The sequence below is a fragment of the Pelobates fuscus genome, chromosome 8 (genome assembly GCF_036172605.1).
Source record: "Pelobates fuscus isolate aPelFus1 chromosome 8, aPelFus1.pri, whole genome shotgun sequence".
Lineage (NCBI taxonomy): Eukaryota > Metazoa > Chordata > Amphibia > Anura > Pelobatidae > Pelobates > Pelobates fuscus.
This window is the reverse complement of record NC_086324.1, coordinates 125967657-125986997: the sequence shown is the minus strand read 5'-3', so window position 1 is coordinate 125986997 and position 19341 is coordinate 125967657. Positions and strand designations below refer to the sequence as shown.

Here is a 19341-nt window from a genome sequence, read left to right as displayed (position 1 = left end):
CCCACCAGCCCTCCCTTCCTTTTTGTCCCATTCCCTCTCCCCCCATTTGTCTCATTGCCCCTCCCCCTCCATTTCTCATTCCCCCTCCTCCACCAGCCCCTTCCCCTCCATTTGTCTCATTCCCTCTCCCCCTCCATTTGTCTCATTCCCTCTCGCACCAGCCCGTCCATTTGTCTAATTGCTCTTCCCCCTTCTATTTGTCCCATTCCCTCTCCCCCATTTGTCTCATTGCCCCTCCCCCTCCATTTCTCATTCCCTCTCCTCCACCAGCCCCTTCCCCTCCATTTGTCTCATTCCCTCTCGCACCAGCCCGTCCATTTGTCTAATTGCTCTTCCCCCTTCTATTTGTCCCATTCCCTCTCCCCCATTTGTCTCATTGCCCCTCCCCCTCCATTTCTCATTCCCTCTCCTCCACCAGCCCCTTCCCCTCCATTTGTCTCATTCCCTCTCCCCCTCCATTTGTCTCATTCCCTCTCCCACCAGCCCATCCATTTGTCTAATTGCCCTTCCCCCTTCTATTCGTCTCATTCCCTCTCCTCCACCAACCCCTCCCCCTTCATTTGTCTCATTGCCCCTCCCCCTCCATTTGTCTCATTCCCTCACCCCCACCAGCCCCTCCCCCAACATTTGTCTCATTCCCTCTCCCCCACCAGCCCCTCCCCCTCCATTTGTCTCATTCCCTCTCCCCCACCAGCCCCAGAGATCTCCCCAACACCAAATGTATAATTCCACACATATATTCCAGCCATAGGTAGCAGGGTATCTGCAACCTACCACACTGTAATTGACCCCCCAACCCTTTCTCTGAGTGAGCCCTAGCAGTGATTGTGTTGTGGTTATATTGTCTCTGGGTTAGGTCTCCTCTGAGGTGCTGTGTGAGAGGAAGAGGCGGGACCTGGGGATGGAAAGTGACATCACTTCCTGTGCTTTCATCTCCTGCAGAGTGCACCTGGGCTAAGTGGATAAGCAGCAGCCGCAGCAGGATAGGTTAGGGCTAGCAGAGACAGCACACACCAGGTATGCTCCTTTTTAATAAGGGGAAATGGGAGCTGGTGGAGAGACCAGCATTGAGGATGAGAAGGGCAGTGGCATATGTAGGCTGTATAGGTTAAATGGGACTCCTGTTCCCCATCACAACCCCTATCCCTGCTGCTCCCACTTCGGGCCATACTGTACCCCCTGACACTCTCCATAGCTTGTATCCACACACTACAACACACACTGCCCTAACAGCCACTCACACACTGCCCTAACAGCCACTCACACACTGCCCTAACAGCCACTCACACACTGCCCTAACAGCCACTCACACACTGCCCTAACAGCCACTCACACACTGCCCTAACAGCCACTCACACACTGCCCTAACAGCCACTCACACACTGCCCTAACAGCCACTCTCACACTGCCCTAACAGCCACTCACACACTGCCCTAACAGCCACTCTCACACTGCCCTAACAGCCACTCACACACTGCCCTAACAGCCACTCACACACTGCCCTAACAGCCACTCACACACTGCCCTAACAGCCACTCACACACTGCCCTAACAGCCACTCACACACTGCCCTAACAGCCACTCACACACTGCCCTAACAGCCACTCACACACTGCCCTAACAGCCACTCACACACTGCCCTAACAGCCACTCACACACTGCCCTAACAGCCACTCACACACTGCCCTAACAGCCACTCACACACTGCCCTAACAGCCACTCACACACTGCCCTAACAGCCACTCACACACTGCCCTAACAGCCACTCACACACTGCCCTAACAGCCACTCACACACTGCCCTAACAGCCACTCACACACTGCCCTAACAGCCACTCACACACTGCCCTAACAGCCACTCACACACTGCCCTAACAGCCACTCACACACTGCCCTAACAGCCACTCACACACTGCCCTAACAGCCACTCACACACTGCCCTAACAGCCACTCACACACTGCCCTAACAGCCACTCACACACTGCCCTAACAGCCACTCACACACTGCCCTAACAGCCACTCACACACTGCCCTAACAGCCACTCACACACTGCCCTAACAGCCACTCACACACTGCCCTAACAGCCACTCACAGCACTAAGTGAGGGGACCATGTGGGTGTGGGAGTCATAACTGTGTGGCTCTCACTCAGCCTTTCTGGGTACTTGGCAAATGTTTTTATGAGTTCTGCACAAAGAAGGGGCAGAAGACTAGTAGTAGCCAAAAATCCTTGCGCCTGATCTCCCATTACCCAAAGGCCCTTTGCTGTTTTCTGTAATTGTTTAATACTGCTTAATTATTAATTAATGGTAATCTATTAAACCACAACAGTAAAGCATTTTTGGTGTGATTTGCTTCTAGGAGCCATGGGACTTTGCCTCGGTAGCAAGATCAAGTTCTGTGATACTGACAATGCTGAAAAGAGATTTAAGGTAAATGTTAGTGTTTTGTGTAAAAAAAATAAATATATATTTTCTAGAATATTGGCTTCTGTAAACTTGGCAAAGCATGATCCAGTCATCTTGTTTGTGTGTGATATTTGCACCTTCAGTAATTATTGAGCTGAATTAGATTGAAACTGGTATTTGCTGATTCCAAAGTATATATTGCTAATGTGTGTTTTGTAATCTTAAACATTTTAAAGAACCATTCCAGGCACCACTATAACTTCAGTTATGGTGCAAATAGGTCCAAAATGATTAAATTGCAAACAAAATATAACCCCAAACAATGCACCTGGTCAGTCAGCCCCTCCACTTCTTATGTAGGTCCTTGACTTCAGCCAGGCTTCTATCACCTGCTACCCAGAGGCTTACCTAGAGCTTTTGGCACCTGAAACAGATCTTGTGTTTGGACACAAACACAGGGAGACACACACTTTTAAAATGTAATTTAAAAGATTATTTATTGCAATTTGTATACAGTATGTAAGAGTCCTATTAAGGCCTCCTGGCTGCCTCCTTGCGCCCGCTCCCCACTCCTGGCTGCCTCCTTGCGCCCGCTCCCCACTCCTGGCTGCCTCCTTGCGCCCGCTCCCCAATCCTGGCTGCCTCCTTGCGCCCGCTCCCCAATCCTGGCTGCCTCCTTGCGCCCGCTCCCCAATCCTGGCTGCCTCCTTGCGCCCGCTCCCCACTCCTGGCTGCCTCCTTGCGCCCGCTCCCCACTCCTGGCTGCCTCCTTGCGCCCGCTCCCCACTCCTGGCTGCCTCCTTGCGCCCGCTCCCCACTCCTGGCTGCCTCCTTGCGCCCGCTCCCCACTCCTGGCTGCCTCCTTGCGCCCGCTCCCCACTCCTGGCTGCCTCCTTGCGCCCGCTCCCCACTCCTGGCTGCCTCCTTGCGCCCGCTCCCCACTCCTGGCTGCCTCCTTGCGCCCGCTCCCCACTCCTGGCTGCCTCCTTGCGCCCGCTCCCCACTCCTGGCTGCCTCCTTGCGCCCGCTCCCCACTCCTGGCTGCCTCCTTGCGCCCGCTCCCCACTCCTGGCTGCCTCCTTGCGCCCGCTCCCGGCTGCCTCCTTGCGCCCGCTCCCCGCTCCCGGCTGCCTCCTTGCGCCCGCTCCCCACTCCTTGCGCCCGCTCCCGGCTGCCTCCGTGCGCCGGCTGCCTCCGTGCGCCCGCTCCCGGCTGCCTCCGTGCGCCCGCTCCCGGCTGCCTCCGTGCGCCCGCTCCCCACTCCCGGCTGCCTCCGTGCGCCAGCTCCCCCCCCCCGGGTGCCTCTTCTCGCGCCCCCCCCCCGGGTGCCTCTTCTCGCGCCCCCCCCCGGGTGCCTCTTCTCGCGCCCCCCCCCGGGTGCCTCTTCTCGCGCCCCCCCCCGGGTGCCTCTTCTCGCGCCCCCCTGCGCCCCCCCCAGGTGCCTCTTCTCTTCCCCCCCCCCCCTGCGCCCCCCCCAGGTGCCTCTTCTCTTCCCCCCCCCCCCTGCGCCCCCCCGGGTGCCTCTTCTCTTCCCCCCCTGCGCCCCCCCGGGTGCCTCTTCTCTTGCCCCCCCCCTGCACCCCCCCGTGCCTCTTCTCTTGCCCCCCCTGCACCCCCCCGTGCCTCTTCTCTTGCCCCCCCTGCACCCCCCCGTGCCTCTTCTCTTGCCCCCCCCTGCACCCCCCCGGTGCCTCTCCTCTTGCCCCCCCCTGCACCCCCCCGGTGCCTCTCCTCTTTCTCTCTCCCCCCCCCGGTGCCTCTCCTCTTTCTCTCTCCCCCCCCGGTGCCTCTCCTCTTTCTCTCTCTCTCTCCCCCCCGGTGCCTCTCCTCTTTCTCTCTCTCTCTCTCCCCCCCGGTGCCTCTCCTCTTTCTCTCTCCCCCCCCCCCGGTGCCTCTCCTCTTTCTCTCTCCCCCCCCCGGTGCCTCTCCTCTTTCTCTCTCCCCCCCCCGGTGCCTCTCCTCTTTCTCTCTCCCCCCCCCCGGTGCCTCTCCTCTTTCTCTCTCTCTCCCCCCCCGGTGCCTCTCCTCTTTCTCTCTCTCCCCCCCGGTGCCTCTCCTCTTTCTCTCTCTCCCCCCCGGTGCCTCTCCTCTTTCTCTCTCTCCCCCCCGGTGCCTCTCCTCTTTCTCTCTCCCCCCCGGTGCCTCTCCTCTTTCTCTCTCTCCCCCCCCGGTGCCTCTCCTCTTTCTCTCTCTCCCCCCCCGGTGCCTCTCCTCTTTCTCTCTCTCCCCCCCCGGTGCCTCTCCTCTTTCTCTCTCTCCCCCCCCGGTGCCTCTCCTCTTTCTCTCTCCCCCCCGGTGCCTCTCCTCTTTCTCTCTCCCCCCCCCCCGGTCCCTCTTCTCTTCCTCTCCCCCCCCCCCCCCGGTGCCTCTTCTCTTCCTCTCCCCCCCCCCCCCCCCGGTGCCTCTTCTCTTCCTCTCCCCCCCCCCCCGGTGCCTCTTCTCTTCCCCCTCCCCCCCCCGGTGCCTCTTCTCTTCCCCCTCCCCCCCCCGGTGCCTCTTCTCTTCCCCCTCCCCCCCCCCCGGTGCCTCTTCTCTTCCCCCTCCCCCCCCCCGGTGCCTCTTCTCTTCCCCCTCCCCCCCCCGGTGCCTCTTCTCTTCCCCCTCCCCCCCCGGTGCCTCTCCTCTTCCCCCTCCCCCCCCCCGGTGCCTCTCCTCTTCCCCCTCCCCCCCCTGGTGCCTCTCCTCTTCCCCCTCCCCCCCCCGGTGCCTCTCCTCTTTCCCCCCCCCGGTGCCTCTTTTCTTTCTCTCTCCCCCCCCCCCCGGTGCCTCTCCTCTTCCCCCTCCCCCCCCGGTGCCTCTCCTCTTCCCCCTCCCCCCCCCCCCCGGTGCCTCTTCTCTTCCCCCTCCCCCCCCCCGGTGCCTCTTCTCTTCCCCCTCCCCCCCCCGGTGCCTCTTCTCTTCCCCCTCCCCCCCCCCCGGTGCCTCTCCTCTTTCCCCCCCCGGTGCCTCTTTTCTTTCTCCTCCTCCCCCCCCCCCGGTGCCTCTTTTCTTTCTCCCCCCCCCCCGGTGCCTCTTTTCTTTCTCCCCCCCCCCCGGTGCCTCTTTTCTTTCTCCCCCCCCCCCCCCGGTGCCTCTTTTCTTTCTCCCCCCCCCCCCCCGGTGCCTCTTTTCTTTCTCCCCCCCGGTGCCTCTTTTCTTTCTCCCCCCCGGTGCCTCTTTTCTTTCTCCCCCCCCGGTGCCTCTTTTCTTTCTCCCCCCCCCCGGTGCCTCTTTTCTTTCTCCCCCCCCCGGTGCCTCTTTTCTTTCTCTCCCCCCCGGTGCCTCTTTTCTTTCTCCCCCCCCCGGTGCCTCTTTTCTTTCTCCCCCCCCCGGTGCCTCTTTTCTTTCTCCCCCCCCCGGTGCCTCTTTTCTTTCTCCCCCCCCCGGTGCCTCTTTTCTTTCTCCCCCCCCCGGTGCCTCTTTTCTTTCTCCCCCCCCCGGTGCCTCTTTTCTTTCTCCCCCCCCCGGTGCCTCTTTTCTTTCTCCCCCCCCCGGTGCCTCTTTTCTTTCTCCCCCCCCCGGTGCCTCTTTTCTTTCTCCCCCCCCCCGGTGCCTCTTTTCTTTCTCCCCCCCCCCGGTGCCTCTTTTCTTTCTCCCCCCCCCCGGTGCCTCTTTTCTTTCTCCCCCCCCCGGTGCCTCTTTTCTTTCTCCCCCCCCCCGGTGCCTCTTTTCTTTCTCCCCCCCCCGGTGCCTCTTTTCTTTCTCCCCCCCCCGGTGCCTCTTTTCTTTCTCCCCCCCCCGGTGCCTCTTTTCTTTCTCCCCCCCCGGTGCCTCTTCTCTCCCCCCCCCCCCCCCCTGGTGCCTCTTCTCTTTCCCTCCCCTGCGCCCTCACGGGTGCCTCTCCCCCTCTTTTCTATTGATTTAAAATTATTATTGGGTGGGGGGTGGGGGTGTAACTGCTGGTTTTCTGCCTATTTTAAGTGTTTAATAAATGTACTGTATACTTTTGTAATTTGTATACCGCCTGAGCCCTTTATTACGATTTTAAAAGTGCCAAAAGCACTTTTTTGTAGTGAAGTTTTAAATTCACCCTATTAATATGAAATAGTGTGTATGTCTAGAAAATAATTAGCACGCTTTTTTATTTTACATTGCAACTTTTTTTTTCTCTCTTCTCTCTCTCCAGGTAATAAATGTGAATGATGACGGTAAGAAGATATGCCCTGGAGTTATGGAACTCACAGACACCTCCTTAGATTTTCATCTTGAAAAAGGAGGGTTTGTTAAGTGGCCCTTCGTCAGCTTGTTGAAATATGGATACGATTCCAACCTCTTTTCTTTTGTCTGTGGTAAAAGGTGTCAGACTGGAGAAGGTACATCTGATTTGCATTTTATTTTTTCAGGAATTAATCATGTTGCTTGGTTTCTATAGTTTTTCAAGTTGAGATTTAGGTTAGATGGTGCATCCTCAGACTGGATATATCCTGAACAATGGGGAGAAAAGGTGGCATGATAATGACAATAGTTAATTTCCATTGTTTAAGTTGTCTGTTCTTATGAATAGGTGAGCAAAACATTCCTGTAATTGCACTTTACCAGTTAGCTGAAAGGAAAATTATCTGATGTTGAACAACTAAACAGTAAATCGAAAGAAAACACAACACAGGTTGTATACTGTATGCCAGTCTGTCCTTGCACAACCTGACATAAATTACCTTGACCTCTATGATTCCATGTTTAATAGTGCTATGAGACTAATTTAATCCTCCATCTTACGGGATATAAACTGTTGGAAACCAAGTTACCCATAGGTTATTATAGCCTGATGCTACCTTTGACCATTTAAATTACCCAAGTTATTTATTTTTCGACAAATATATAAATACAGGACTCAATGTTTTCACATGTCCACTAGCCAGTGACCAATGAAAATTCAGCCTTGGTTAGTAAAAACCCCAGACTTGCAGTGGCAAGTAACTTGTAGGCCTGGTGAGTAGCAAAGGACTTGAAAGTGTAAACCTTAATGTGATCTACACAATCAATATGGCAGACATGCGTTTTAGAATTTTTGTTTTCCAAAAACTCTACTGAAAAGCATTGCTGCTACAGAAAACAATATAATGTGACTAGTTGCCTGGGTCATGATGAATGTGTGGTATGTTTCAACCATTGCAAAAATGGATACTACCTGCATAGCATGTGGACCCAATGACTCCCACATTTTTAAGAACCTCTAGTTTAATACTGTTGCTCATGGAGCTTTCTCAGCTTGGTGCGATAATGCCTGGGATTGTCTAGCTAAAATAATAAAAATAAAACCATAAACGGTGCTCACGGTGCCTAGGGAGATATCAGCTATGCCTCACTGATGATGCCTTACAAGGCTGAAACGATCGTCTGGGGTTGCTGTGTCTCTCGTGCAGAGGGAACTTGCTGGCATTTCGGATCTGGACTGCCCGTATGGGTGGGACCCGTCTGATATGTTTCAGAGAAGTTCTCTCTGTAATGGCACAAGATGAGCAAAAAACAGCTTGAGAACTGAGCGGTGACCGACCGAAGGGCAGGCTATTTCAGTTGCTGCCCGTTCTCAGTATTCTCTTGCGACCCATTTTTTACTCTCCATAAAAAAACTTAAGATGAACCCACAACTACTGGATAAGAGAAAAGCAGCTGGAGATAAGCATTGTTTGTGTCAAGGAAGGGATACATTGCTTTCAAAGTGACTTTCACTTTCCAGGATCTCTTTGTATGTTGCAAAGACCTCCAAAGGCGATGTGCTTGTCTTGTTTGCAGTGGCAAGGGGACAATCATATGTTCCCTGCCTTTCAATTTAATTAGAAAATCCTCATTGAATAGATATGACAGAGCCTATACAGCAACAGAAGTAGGCATTACAAGTATACTAACTAATGTGTCCTTTGCCCTGTGTAATGCTCCAGCTGTCTTCCAAGAATTCATAAATGATTAAGAGAATTCATACAGTCATCAAATGTAGCTACCCATAAAGCTCACGTCTGTCAATTTCTTCAGAAATCACTCGAATGGACTATGCTGTAATCTAAAAAAAATACTTCAGTCTCTGATATCCTTTTTAGAGTATTTTCTATCATCCACTGTTTTAAAATATGGACCCACAGAAATTCAAAGTGGTCTCGGAATGGCCTTTGCCACGTGGCTTATAGTAATACTCTAACGTTAGGAATACAAACATGGATACCTAAAGTCAGTGTTGTGTTATCTTTGTAGATTAAGGGACCAACAGAGGTAATACAATTATAATGACCTACTTTATATCCCCAACACATCCGGTTTGCTGCAACCACTGCTCCTGATCTGGCAGAGATCATCATTTCTGATTCAATCCAATGTGTCCCTCCCATTGAAATATTTATGCTGAAGTGGTTTGTGTGAAGTGTGTCCTCTTTTTGTTTTTTCGTGTTTTGTTTTCATTTTACAGATTTTTTTTTATTATTTTTTTTTTCTGTCTCACCCCCCTATTGTCACCAGAACAACTACAGCTTAATGTAGTTGTTCTGTTAAGTATAATAGCTCCCTTCAGGCATTTTCATGTCAGAGAAAAGGTAGTGTTTACATTGAACACAGACAATACAGTGTTTACATTGCCCCTAGGGACTCATCCTAGTGGCCATTTCTCAGATGGCCACTGGAGGTGCTTCCTGGCTCCGTGCTGCACAGTAGGCAGCCCTGCCATTCAGCATCCCCACCCACGCTCTGCATGGAGACGCTGAATTTTCCTCAGAGATGCATTGATTCAATACATCCTGATTGACCAAAACGGCATTGGATTGGCTAAAAATCGTCCATTTTGATGTCACAAAGGGGGCGGAGCCAGCGTCGGCAGACCCGCATGGTGCTGGAAATAAGGTGTGCTTTAAACTTTAAATGGGGGGGGGAAAGCCACCTAAATGGTTGGTTTAGCACTATAGGGTCAGGAATACATGTATGTGTTCCTGACCATATAGTGATCCTTTAAGTTTTCATATAACAAACATGAAATAAATATATGTAACAATAACAACTGAGACCATATAAAGGTGTTTAAACCTTTACATTGTATTCATATTGAGAAACAACAAACTATGGCTCTCTGAATGTTAATTTAGTGGCTTTGATCTGTATCCAACTGGAGGACCACCAGCCAAGGCACCTTTCTGGGTCGTTTTACAGACTTTAATAGAAATCTGACTGTTAATCATGCAGCTGGTCCTGTCACTTCTTGAACGGTCTAGCTCAGTGGAGCTAAACGCAAGGGCAGGCAATTGCCCAGAGCATCTGCCTCGCAAAGAGGAACCTTTATCGTTCTGGCTGATATTATCGGCCGATATTCTGTATTTTCGGCAATATTGGTATCGGCAAATATAGATACTAATATTGCCGATAATACATACCAGGACCGCCGGGCCCATGACAAGCCTGGCAGTCCTGGAGGGCCCGCAGCAAGCTCTTACTTACCTTCACAGTAGCTCCCTGTGTAAAACTTGCGAGTCCCGCTGTTGTCAGAGCGTTGCTCTGCGCAACGCTCTTGCCGCAAGATTAACACTGGGGAGCTGAAAGGAGCTGCTGGGAAGGTAAGTAAGCGAAATGGCAAATGTACAGCATATCGGTAAGTTATCGGCTATCTCCCTGAAAGTTCAGATTATCGGTATCTGCTCTAAAAAATCAATATCCGTCGATCCCTACTTTACACCCCTTTTTGGAGCAATGAATTACTACATGTTAAACTGAGAACTATTACAGGCAATCTGGGTGGTTGTGGTTCCTCCTGTATTAATTGTATAATCACACACAGAGACCTGGTTCCTGAAATGCTATTCCCTTCCTAGACTGTGTTTTCCATCAGAGACCATTAATAAGTAACTTCCCCCTAAAGTTCTGGAAGTCAGAATTTAAGGAATACTTCAGTGTTGGCAACACATATTGATATTGGTAATGCTATAGTGTCCCTGTCCAGAGCAGTATTAAGTCCACTCCTTTTGCATACAAAGGATTAAAACCATAACTTTTTTTTTTTTTTTTTTTAATACATACCTTTTTCCAGCACTAAGACTCCCTTGGCACTGCTTAGTTCTCCTCCCCCGGCAATGTCATGGAGGAGTCAAGGCCACTGACGTTGTATGAGTGCCATTAGCACATTTAAGCTTACCCATGCCATTGCTGCGTATGCGCATTAGGTTGCTAACGTCGGCGTGGGTGGAACGGTGGCGGGTAAGTTATGGAAGGTTTTTATTTTTTAAGCCCTTTTGCACCACAGGGAGGGAGGCGGGCACTATAGGGAGCTATAGTGCGAGGAGAACAACTTTGTTATCCTGGCTCTACAGTTTCCCTTTAACCCCTTAAGGACCGGCCTGTTTTTGCGATGTTTGTACGTTAAGGACCAGAGCAGTTTTAACACTTTTGTGGTGTTTGTGTTTAGCTGTAATTTTCCGCTCTCTCATTTACGGTTCCCATACAAGTTATATATTGTTTTTTTCACGACGAGAAGGGCTTTCCTTAAATACCATTATTTGTATTATGTCATATGTTGTATTTAAAAAAATATGGTGAAAAATTAAAAAAAAAAAAAACATGTTTTTGGACTTTTACTTGAAAAATCTTTTACTTATCTACAAAAGCTAATGAAAATGAAAAAAACTGCTAAATAGATTTAAAATTTTATCCCGAGTTTAAAAACACCAGTGTTTACATGCTTTATTGCTTTTTTTTTGCAAGTTATAGGCCTATAAATACAAGTAGGAAATTGCTGTTTCTATATATATATATTTTAAATGTATCAATAGTGACATTGTAACACCGTTATCTGTCATAAATCCCCGAAACACACCTAACATGTACATATTTTTTTAAAGTAGACAACCCAGGGTATTCAAAATGGGGTATGTCCAGTTTTTTTTAGTAGCCACCTAGTCACAAACACTGGCCAAAGTTAGCATTTATATTTGTTTGTGTGTTAAAAATGCAAAAACGCTAACTTTGGCCAGTGTTTGTGACTAGGTGGCTACTAAAAAAGGCTGAACATACCCCATTTGCAATACCTTGGGTTGTCTTCTTTTGCAAATGGTATGCCATCATGGGGCTAATTCTCATTCCTTGGCTACCATACGCTCTCAAAGGCAACCTAACCAATCCGACAAATTTCAATAAAAAAAAAAAGTAAAATCAAGCCTTATATTTGACCCTGTAACTTTCACAAACACTATAAAACCTCTACATGTGGGGTACTGTTATACTCAGGAGACTTCGCTAAACACAAATATTAGTGTATCAGAACAGTAAAATATATCACAGCAATAATATCCTCAGTGAAAGAGCTGTTTGTGTGTGAAAAATGCAAAAAACTTCACTTTCACTGACAATATCATCGTGGTGATATGTTTTACTGTTTTGAAACACTAATATTTGTGTTCAGCGAAGTCTCCCGAGTAAAACCGTACCCCCATGTACAGGATTTAGGGTGTCATAGAAAGTTACAGGGTTAAACACAGTGCTAGCAAATTAAATTATCTGGACTTTCGGCCTGGGTTGGCAGGCAGGTCCCTCAAATTGCAATCATTAAAATTACTTAATTAGGTAAAAATATTACATAAATACGCACGTATAATTTATATATATATATATATATATATATATATATATATATATATATATATATATATTTATATATTTGACGTCTACGTGTATATTTATGAAATTATTTATGTAATTATGTATGTGGACATATGTATATTTCGTATTATTTTTATTTATTTATACAGATATATATATCATTACATTCTAAGTGTATTTTGATATAAATATATATATCAATATCAAAATACTGTTAGAATAAAATTGCATATATATATTGTATATATTCGTGTGTAATTTAAATATAAGTGTATTTTTATATTAATATACGTATATATAAAAATACACTTAGTATGACATACACACACATACATACATATATATATATATATATATATATATATATATATATGTGTGTGTGTGTGTGTATGTCATACTAAGTGTATTTTTATATTTATATATACGTATATTAATATAAAAATACACTTATTTAAATTACACACGAATATATATGCAATTTTATTCTAACAGTATTTTGATATTGATATATATATTTATATCAAAATACACTTAGAATGTAATGATATATATATCTATGTATAAATAAATAAAAATAATACGAAATATACATATGTCCACATACATAATTACATAAATAATTTCATAAATATACACGTAGACGTCAAAAAGACCCGGCATGGGGTCGAAACGTTGATTTATTTTACTACACTTGTAAACTACAACTAAGAATAAAAATACCACTTGGATGAAGACCTGTGAGTGCACCTTTTTTCCATTTTTTTATATATATATACATATTACATATTAATTATATATATATTTTTTTTTTTTACTACACGGATTGTTTTTGATTTTTCACTTGCAGGGAGACTGCCTGTCAGCACAGACAGTCCCCCTGCAGGCAGACACATGGACCCCTATTGCGGTCATGTGATCGAGTGATCACATGGCCATGGGGTCCTGATCTGCCGAGGAGGGACTGCCCAGGCAGACAGGCAACCCCCCTGGACCGGGAGGAGAGCTGATCGCCGCCGTGGGACCGACGGCGATCAGGTAAGTAGCCCCATACCGTTATGACGGTTCAGGACCGTCAGCGGTCCAAACGCACGTTTTACCGCTGACGGTCCTGAACCGTCAGCGGTCCTGAAGGGGTTAAGGTTTTTCTGGCTTTCCACAAAAAAATGCTCCTACCACCTGACTACATTAAATTCCTAGTGACTGACACATCTTCTCTCTTTTGCATTTATTCCCTTAAAGGATAACTAATCAAATTCATGAGGAAACACATATAGAAGACATATATATTTAATTTTACTTTATTTTTTTACTTATCTATAGCTTTATTATTTGGTAAATTGTTTATTTTTTATTTACAAACTTTTTTTGGCCAACCAAAATGCTAATTTTTGTTTACCGTGTATGCCAGGCTATGTAGCTATAAAAATAGAAATCCAGCGCACTCACTTATCAACTAAACAGCTACTTTGATGCTGACAGATTTAACTAGTTTTATTAAAAACACCTAATCTAGGCATTGCATAAGCCTGCCACAAACGTCAATGTACCCCATCTTTGGCAGGTCCTACTCTCACTGCCAACTGTCTACTAAATGAGCTACTCACTTGGGGAAATCCTTCCATCTCTAGTTCTCTGCAGTACAAGACTTAAATAGGGTCCTGAGATGAGACACCTGTGACAGGGGGCGGTGCAAAACCAAGGAGCTGGCTAGACATATATATATATATATATATATATATACACTCACTATGTAGCTATACCTCCTTATTTACTTTCATTGCATATTTCCAAATCCTGCCCACACACCTTACGCACATATTCAATAAGAGTGCCTGTCTACAACCTCATCAACCTTTCCTGTAGCATCATGCAAAAAAAGTAGATCTCCTTATTTAATGCATTGGGGCAGAGGGAGGAGGACTGGAATATTCCTTTAAAAAAAAAGAAACCATGGAATACGAGAAATGTTTTGCCATATTAATAATGTTTTTCTATTTGTTAATATAGGAATATTTGGCTTTAGCTGTAGCCGTGCAGAGGAGTTGTTTCACATGTTAAAGAGTTCAATGCAGAAAAACCGGATAAGCATAATCTCTGACACAGACTGGGAAAGTCATACATGTAAGCTCTTTGTTGTAAAACTTTTTATAGAAATTCCTATATAGACAAACGGATTTAAGAACTTATAGTTCTGGATACCAGTGATTGCTTATTTTAATTATTTAGTCACCAAACAGTCTTGTGCTTGACTTGGCACATTTGTACCTAAAACTCCTTTTAAAGAGTTACTCCAACCACAATGATCACTTATGCTTTTACTCAGGGGTCAAGTCCTGGGTAAAAAAGTGCAGGAACTCACCCCAGATCCACTCCCCTCCCCCCCCTCACCCCCCAAAAATTATACGCTTGTATGCAGGGGCTGAGTAAGGGCACGGGGCTGAGGAGGGGGGCAGGAGCTGAGGAAGAGGGACAGGAGCTTAGGAGGGTGGGGGGGGGGAGGGGGGCATGGGCTGAGGAAGGGGACATGGGCTGAGGTAAGGGATAGGGGCTGAGGAAAGGGACAGGAACTGAGGGGCTGAGGAAAGGGACAGGAACTGATGGGCTGAGGAAAGGGACAGGGGCTGAGGAAGAGGGACAGGGGCTGAGGAAGAGGGACAGGGGCTGAGGAAGAGGGACAGGGGCTGAGGAAGAGGGACAGGGGCTGAGGAAGAGGGACAGGGGCTGAGGAAGAGGGACAGGGGCTGAGGAAGAGGGACAGGGGCTGAGGAAGAGGGACAGGGGCTGAGGAAGAGGGGCAGGGGCTGAGGAAGAGGGGCAGGGGCTGAGGAAGAGGGGCAGGGGCTGAGGAAGAGGGGCAGGGTTGAAGAAGAGGGGCAGGGACTGAGGAGGGGGACAGGGGCTGATGCTCGTATGCAGGGGCTGAGTAAGGTGGACAGGGGCTGAGTAAGGGGGACAGGGGCTGAGTGAGGGGGACAGGGGCTGAGGAGGGGGACAGGGGCTGAGGAGGGGGACAGGGGCTGAGGAGGGGGACAGGGGCTAAGTAAGGTGACAGTGCTGTGGAAAAGGGACAGGAGCTTAGGAGGAGGAGGGGGGGGGGGACATGGGTTGAGGAAGGGGCCATGGGCTGAGTAAGGTGGCAGGGCTGAGGAAGAGGGACAGGAGCTTAGGAGGAGGGGGGCCATGGGCTGAGGAAGGGGCCATGGGCTGAGGAGGGGGACAGAGGCTGAGGAGGGGGGCAGGGGCTGATGAAGGGAGCAGGGGCTGAGGAGGGGGACAGGGCCTGAGTAAGAAGACAGGGCTTGAGGAGGGGGACAGGGACTGAGGAAAGGGACAGGGACTGAGGAGGGGGGCAAGGACTGAGGAGGGAGACAGGGCTTGAGGAGGGGGGCAGGGACTGAGGAGGGAGACAGGGACTGAGTGAGGGGGCAGGGGCTGAGGAAAGGGACAGGGACTGAGGAGGGAGACAGGGACTGAGTAACGGGACAGGGCCTTAAATAGGGGGACAGGGACTCGGGAAAGGGACTTAGGAGGGGGACAGGGACTTAGGAGGGGGACAGGGACTGAGGGGGACAGGGACTGAGTGAGGGGGCAGGGGCTGAGGAAAGGGACAGGGACTGAGTAACGGGACAGGGCCTTAAATAGGGGGACAGGGACTCGGGAAAGGGACTTAGGAGGGGGACAGGGACTTAGGAGGGGGACAGGGACTTAGGAGGGGGACAGGGACTGAGGAGGGGGACAGGGACTGAGGAGGGGGACAGGGACTGAGGAGGGGGACAGGGACTGAGGAGGGGGACAGGGACTGAGGAGGGGGACAGGGACTGAGGAGGGGGACAGGGACTGAGGAGGGGGACAGGGACTGAGGAGGGGGACAGGGACTGAGGAGGGGGACAGGGACTGAGGAGGGGGACAGGGACTGAGGAGGGGGACAGGGACTGAGGAGGGGGACAGGGACTGAGGAGGGGGACAGGGACTGAGGAGGGGGACAGGGACTGAGGAGGGGGACAGGGACTGAGGAGGGGGACAGGGACTGAGGAGGGGGACAGGGACTGAGGAGGGGGACAGGGACTGAGGAGGGGGACAGGGACTGAGGAGGGGGACAGGGACTGGGGAAAGGGACTAAGGAGGGGGGCAGGAACTGAGTAAGGGGATAGGGCTTGAGGAGGGGGGCATGGACTGGGGAAAGGGACTAAGGAGGGGGGCAGGAACTGAGGAGGGGGGACAGGGCCTTAAATAGGGGGACAGGGCCTTAAATAGGGGGACAGGGACTGAGGGGGGACAGGGCCTTAAATAGGGGGACAGGGACTGAGGAGGGGGACTGGGACTGAGTAAGGGGATAGGGCTTGAGGAGGGGGGCATGGACTGGGGAAAAGGACTAAGGAGGGAGACAGGGACTAAGGAGGGGGGACAGGGCCTTAAATAGGGGGACAGGGACTGAGGAGGGGGAACAGGGCCTTAAATAGGGGGACAGGGACTGAGGAGGGGGGGCAGGGCCTTAACTAGGGGGACAGGGACTGGGGAGGGGGACAGGGACTGAGGAGGGGGGGCAGGGCCTTAACTAGGGGGACAGGGACTGGGGAGGGGGACAGGGACTGGGGAAAGGGAAAAAAAAAATCAAAAATAAAGTGCCTTCCCCCCTCCCTGAGGCTTACCTTGGGCCAGGAGGGGTGGGACAGGATCTGGAACCTGCAGCCTGCAGTCAGTGGAGTAAGCCGGCCTCTCCTGATGATGTCAGGAGGAGGGGGCGTGGCTTCCTCTGCTCCCCAGCGGTCCTGTGAGAAGAGCAGAGAAAGTCACGCCCCCTCCTACTGACATCATCAGGAGAGGCTGGACGACTCCACTGACTGCAGGGGGAGAGGTGATATATATATATCTCTCATACAGGAAAAAGGGTTACAGTAACCCTTGAACACTAGTTTTACCCAGGCTACCATGACTCTCTAGGTGTTTAACTTGCATTTAATCTCTTAAGAGTATTTTCTTACAGTTAAGAATAATTATGGAAGAAAACACATTGCTTTATAGAAAAGAGGCAAATGTTTGCATGGGGAAGAGTTGTTGTGGGTTAGAGCTTTCTGTGATATTTAATGTGGTGCTTTTTGGTTTTAACAATGCTAAAGTGTTAAAACTCCCATTTATTCCTTCTTTTTTATATCCACATAGATGATGAACATGGTTTACCTTATAGATACAAGTCCTGCACATTTTATCCAAGCTCTTCACCTGTTATCCCAATCTCAAAAAGACCTGAACCTGTTGGGAGTGAGCGCCCACATGATTTTGATGGTATTTCCACACACACTTCAGAACAAGTGAGGATATTTTCTATTAATTTGCTCAAAATCTTGTCTTCCATATTGTAAATTCTTATGTGTGTTTTATTTATTCTTTTAGTTTTACACACCTACATCTTCTAAAGGAGACAGAGGGAGGCACAGGTATCCTAAAACCCTGGATCGGAACACCTTGGATACTGGTATCAGTCAAACATCTTCTACCCACAGTTACTATGAGGTTCCTATGGAGTATCCAGAGCCCAGAAACTATCAAAAACCATTATTTGCACTTAAAAACCAAATGGAAAGAGAAACTGGGCACCTAGAGTGCATAGACTACGATGTTGATGAGCACAAGTTGTCCTCTTGTATAAGAAGAATGGGTTATGAGAATATCAGTGCACTTCATAGTGAGGGGTCAAGAAGTATAATTTCGGATGTCAGTAGCTCTGACTCTCAGACTACAAATTGTGTTTCAACACTGTCTGCAGTAGGCTCGGAGAGCCGGCCATCAAGTCCTTCAGTGTCTGAAGAAAAGCACAGTTTGGAACTTAAGGTGTCTTCAGCAACTGAAATAAACATATTCCGTTCTTCTTATCTGAACAGACTTTCTTTGGGTCAAAACAGTGAGAACTGCACAGCTACATATTTCAACTTTGATATTACATCACATCCCCATGAAATGACAAAGCTAAACTATATTGATGTTGAGAGTAGCTGTGACTCAGACAATCCACAGACACCTGTAAGCCCTGACCCTTTCTTTCAAGGGGCTACAAGTCTACGATGCAAACCTTATGCAGAATTGGATTTAGAAAAAACTGTTGCATTATCGCGTATTCAAAATCAAAGGCTAACTGATGATGGCACTAGAAAGACCAGGCACAACTGCAAACATCTTCCAGCTTGATTAACCTAAACAGAATTTCTCACATAACTATGCTCTAGTACAGCATTGCTGAGATACCAGATCTTTTCTTTTGTGGGCCTTTTTTTTTTTTTTTTTTTTTAAATCCCTTCAAGACATAGGCTAAACTGAGTGCTGTCAGACTGATCAATTCATTATAAAATTATAGTAATCATGGTGTAATGTGAACAAGGTAATAATCTACTGTATAGAAGCACCAATTGTCAGCATTCTAATACGATCATGTAAGCGATTTGATTGCTTATGTTTACCATGAAGAAAAGAAGGTTGTGTGAAGTGGTTCTAAATATATGACAACTTATGTATTTGTAGTTTAAAAACAAGAAATACATTCATTAACTTGGAAAGGACTGAAGTAAGGTTTATGCTTATCCAGGAGGATGACTGTATAAATGAAGTATAATTTCCTGTTATTCAAATGGGTAAATCAATAGTGAAAATGGGTCTTCTTGTTTTTGTTAGTGTATATATTCATAACCTTGTATGCATTTGATACCTGTTTACCAGTCATTAAAACACCATTAGAAGGCACAAAAGACTGCAACTGGACATGCCAGAGAGCCATTTGTGTTTCCACACTGGTCCACTATTCTCAGTGGTACAACTGGACATGACCAAGTTGTCATCATGGGCATATTGATATTTCTAGTTCTCTGTGCTCTGGAAAAGAAGAGGAGCATGCTGGGAAATTAAAGTTGGGTATTGTAGTGGAAGGATCTGTGCTATCTAGATCTGTTGATCTAATTCCTGAAATGTGCTAGAGTAACTATTTAACAGGGATTTATTTACTAAAGAGGATTTCTACTGTAGGGTCAGAGTAGCTGAACTAAAAGCAGAGCTTCTCTAGAGAATGTTTATTTTTTTTTCGTTTTCACTATTTTGACTTTAAGTTTGCCATTTAATTTTGAATTCACTCTCTAGTGGATAACTGTTGGATAATTTGTAATATAACTAATTGATATATAATGTAGTGAGGTAATCGGTAACCTATTGAGTACGGATGGCTAAGTGGTTTTAAGTAGGGAAAAATATATTTTAAGAAACAAAGTTTCTGGAGATACACCAAAAAACCACAGCCCAACTTAACAAAACCCTTCCCCTCCAAATCCTTATAGACCACAAATCCTAATGCCAAATAACAGAATGAAATTTGAAAGTATAACTTTTTACAAGCAATTCTTAATTCATGA

The 19341-nt window shown here is 48.2% G+C and overlaps 1 protein-coding gene across 1 annotated transcript; it reads left to right on the top strand.

The window, feature by feature from the left end:
- The first annotated feature begins 965 nt into the window (after positions 1–965).
- Positions 966–18362, top strand: LOC134570858 (fibroblast growth factor receptor substrate 2-like). Its single transcript, XM_063428842.1, has 6 exons — positions 966–1017; positions 2361–2431; positions 6513–6699; positions 13958–14071; positions 17111–17259; positions 17342–18362. The coding sequence occupies exons 2-6, from the start codon at positions 2366–2368 to the stop codon at positions 18131–18133; spliced, it is 1308 nt and encodes a 435-aa protein (XP_063284912.1). The 5' UTR covers positions 966–1017; positions 2361–2365; the 3' UTR covers positions 18134–18362.
- The last annotated feature ends 979 nt before the right edge of the window (positions 18363–19341 follow it).

Coding starts and splice junctions, on each gene's coding strand:
- LOC134570858 (XM_063428842.1), top strand. CDS start 2,366: ATGGGACTTTGCCTCGGTAGCAAGATCAAGTTCTGTGATACTGACAAT. Junction 2,432..6,512: donor ATGCTGAAAAGAGATTTAAG/GTAAATGTTAGT, acceptor CTCTCTCTCCAG/GTAATAAATGTGAATGATGA. Junction 14,072..17,110: donor AGACTGGGAAAGTCATACAT/GTAAGCTCTTTG, acceptor ATATCCACATAG/ATGATGAACATGGTTTACCT.